At 32.4% G+C, this 2,990-nt stretch overlaps 1 protein-coding gene across 1 annotated transcript; it reads left to right on the top strand.

Moving 5' to 3' along the window:
• Positions 1 to 1,783: 1,783 nt before the first annotated feature.
• On the top strand, positions 1,784 to 2,587 carry LOC127103403 (protein MAIN-LIKE 1-like). Its single transcript, XM_051040666.1, has 3 exons — positions 1,784 to 1,897; positions 1,983 to 2,351; positions 2,417 to 2,587. Exons 1-3 carry the CDS (start codon positions 1,784 to 1,786, stop codon positions 2,585 to 2,587), a joined length of 654 nt encoding a protein of 217 aa, XP_050896623.1.
• The last annotated feature ends 403 nt before the right edge of the window (positions 2,588 to 2,990 follow it).

Raw genomic sequence — 2,990 nt, forward strand, 5'->3', positions numbered from 1 at the left:
TGTAGTTGTATATTTATTTCAACATAATTTGATTATGGTTTACTTATTCATATTATTTGGATTATGTCTTAAAGAACTGCATAGGTGCGATTGATGGTACACATATTAGTGCATCGGTTCCTGCAAAAAAACAAATTTTATGTAGGGATAGAAAGGCAACAATCACACAGAATGTCATGTGTGCTTGTGATTTTAACATGATGTTACGTATGTATATTCGGGATGGGAAGGAAGTGCACATGATTCAAAGATTCTTTTGGATGCAATTACAAATCAAAATGCTGAATTTCCTTGGCCACCTAGAGGTAAGTCATGGTATCAATATAAAATTATGTTCAATGCATTTAACAAAGTTGAACTAACATATATTTTATTTGATGAAGGTTCCTTTTATCTCGTTGATTCTGGGTATCCATGTATTGGAGGTTTTCTTTCCCCTTATAGGGGTGAAAGGTATCATGCACAAGAATATAGAGGTCAAGGTAGACAACCCAGAAGTCAGGAAGATTTATTTAACTATAGATACTCGTCTCTAAGGATGACAATTGAACGTTGTTTTGGGGTGCTGAAAAATAGATTTCCTATTTTAAAGTTGATGCCTCCTTATAAACCTTCTAGACAATGACTCATAGTTATTGCGTGTTGTGTTATTCACAATTACATATGCAAGTGGAATTTACCTAAAGAGTTGTTTTGGATATGGGAAGAAATGGATCATATCGAACTTGAGGGGATATAAGAAGGTCATATCATAGAAGGAACAAGTTCCAATGTTGACAACTTAACAAGGTTAATGAAGGTGCAGTTGAAATGGCAATGAAGAGAAATCATATTAGAGTTGAGATGTGGGTACACCGTAGCAATTAAGTGAACTAATTATCTATGTTAGATTTTCATACAAGCAACTTTAAATTTTAGTGGTTATTTCTAAATACTTATTTTAGTTTGATTTCATATGTATGCTTCAGATATTGATATACGCTATAAAACTTTGATAACAAAATATTTTGTGTGAACAAGTTATTAACTTGACTCTAAAAAGGAATTAAATCATATATTTAATCATAAGAAGTTTCTATCTCGATTTTATTTAGTAATAAAATTTACACTTGTATATTTAAATATGAGTCATTAAAAATTTAATTATTATTTATTAAAAATATTTTTCATTTTATATTAGTTAAAAAAATAATTTTTAAAAATTGAATTATCATTTTTTATTTTCTCATTTTTAAAACTGTTTTTAAAAATAATTTACCAAACAAATATTTCTACTTTCTCATTTTTAAATCAGTTTTGAAAAGTCATGTTACCAAATAAATTTTTTAATAGTTCTCTTCTTAAAACACTTTTCTAAAACAATTTTATAAAATATATTTTAAAAAGTGAAAAGCAAAACTGATTCAAATGAGCCCTAAGTCTTCCGGTTCACAAACAACATACTGGAACTCTTTGTACAAAACTTCCAGTTCGCTCCAGATTTGAGACGTTGAACCGAAACTCTTTCAAAAAGACTTCTGGTTTTCAGACTGTTTATTGAAAGTCTTCTTAAAAGACTTCCGATTTTGAAAACTGTTTACCGGAACTCTTCGTAAAAGACTTTCGGTTTTCATTCAATTAACCGAAAGTCTTATGAAAAGTGTTCTGGAAGTCAAACTCAATTTTCATCACACTGGAACTCTTTTTAGAAGTGTTCTGGTGCATTTTTTATTTAGAATTTTATTTGTTTATAATGGTTCAAAGATTAGGTGCCAACGGTGGATTCTAGACCGTAGTTTAGGACATGGACACATCTACATCTGCAGCAGAGCCAACTGGCTACCTAGAAGGACTGTACGATACGTCTCTTTTGGTAAAGTGCGAGCATCATGTTGCTCGACATTTATGGTTTAGTGAGGTAAACAAACGACATATATTTGAAATTGAATAATATTTGAATATTTTATATTGTGTTTTATAATATATGTTTTAATTGTTTTCAGGAGAGAGGTTCGAAGAAAGAGTTGAAGGTTGCTGGACACAGACTTAAGCTGACATCGAGGGTTCCACTAGCTCTTCCACAACAAATGGAGAGTTGGCTTTTTAGGTCTGGGTTATCTTCACTTCAAAGAACTGTTTTGACAAAGATAGACACAAACCTAATATCCGCATTTATGGAGATATGGCATCTAGAGACATCTTCATTTCACATGTCATTTGGTGAGATTAGCATTACTTTGGATGACGTCTCTTGTGTGCTTCACTTGCCCATCAGGGGTGTGTTCTTCAGCCCTCAAGATGTCACTGAAGAGGTTATTGTTGAACTTGTTGTTGGCTACTTAGGAGTGTCACAGAGTGAGTCACGGGCACATGTTTGTTGTTGTAGGGGTTCTTATTATAAATTGGAGAGGTTATACGATTTATTCGTACATCACAGAGATCCTTCCAACTGGGCATATGCGACTATAGAATATTTGTTGGTGTTGGTGGGTTCCATAATTTTTGCCGACAAGACCTTTACGCTTGTCGAGGCACGATATCTCTTATTGTTTACGGACTTAGACAGGTGTTTGGGATACAGTTGGGGAACAGCTGCATTGGTTACTGATCGGAAAAATAGCAAGTGTACTATTTTTACCGATGTAGTAATAAGGAGTTTTATTTCCAAGTATCGATCTCAAGGATTGCGTAGGAAATACTTATTTTAATTTGATTCTATCAGAACAAAAAGATAATGGTTAGGTTGTTTTGGAATTTATGATAGTAAACACAAAAATAGTAAAAATAATTGATTAAGATAAAAGATGCTAGGGTGAGTGGTTGAGTTAACCGGTTATGAATTCAGTCACGATTTCCTTGATACATATGAAACATTCAATCCCCTAACCTAAGAATGTTCTTACTTAAGTCCTTAAGGAAGAAACTATTAAACTACCAATTCTTACTCAAATGTCCATTCAATTAATCATTGGTTTTAATCATACAAAATATCAAGGTTTACGGTGATTTAC

Source organism: Lathyrus oleraceus, chromosome 7, assembly GCF_024323335.1.
Source record: "Lathyrus oleraceus cultivar Zhongwan6 chromosome 7, CAAS_Psat_ZW6_1.0, whole genome shotgun sequence".
In the NCBI taxonomy this organism is placed as follows: domain Eukaryota; kingdom Viridiplantae; phylum Streptophyta; class Magnoliopsida; order Fabales; family Fabaceae; genus Lathyrus; species Lathyrus oleraceus.

Coding starts and splice junctions, on each gene's coding strand:
- LOC127103403 (XM_051040666.1), top strand. CDS start 1,784: ATGGACACATCTACATCTGCAGCAGAGCCAACTGGCTACCTAGAAGGA. Junction 1,898..1,982: donor GACATTTATGGTTTAGTGAG/GTAAACAAACGA, acceptor AATTGTTTTCAG/GAGAGAGGTTCGAAGAAAGA. Junction 2,352..2,416: donor AGAGTGAGTCACGGGCACAT/GTTTGTTGTTGT, acceptor CGTACATCACAG/AGATCCTTCCAACTGGGCAT.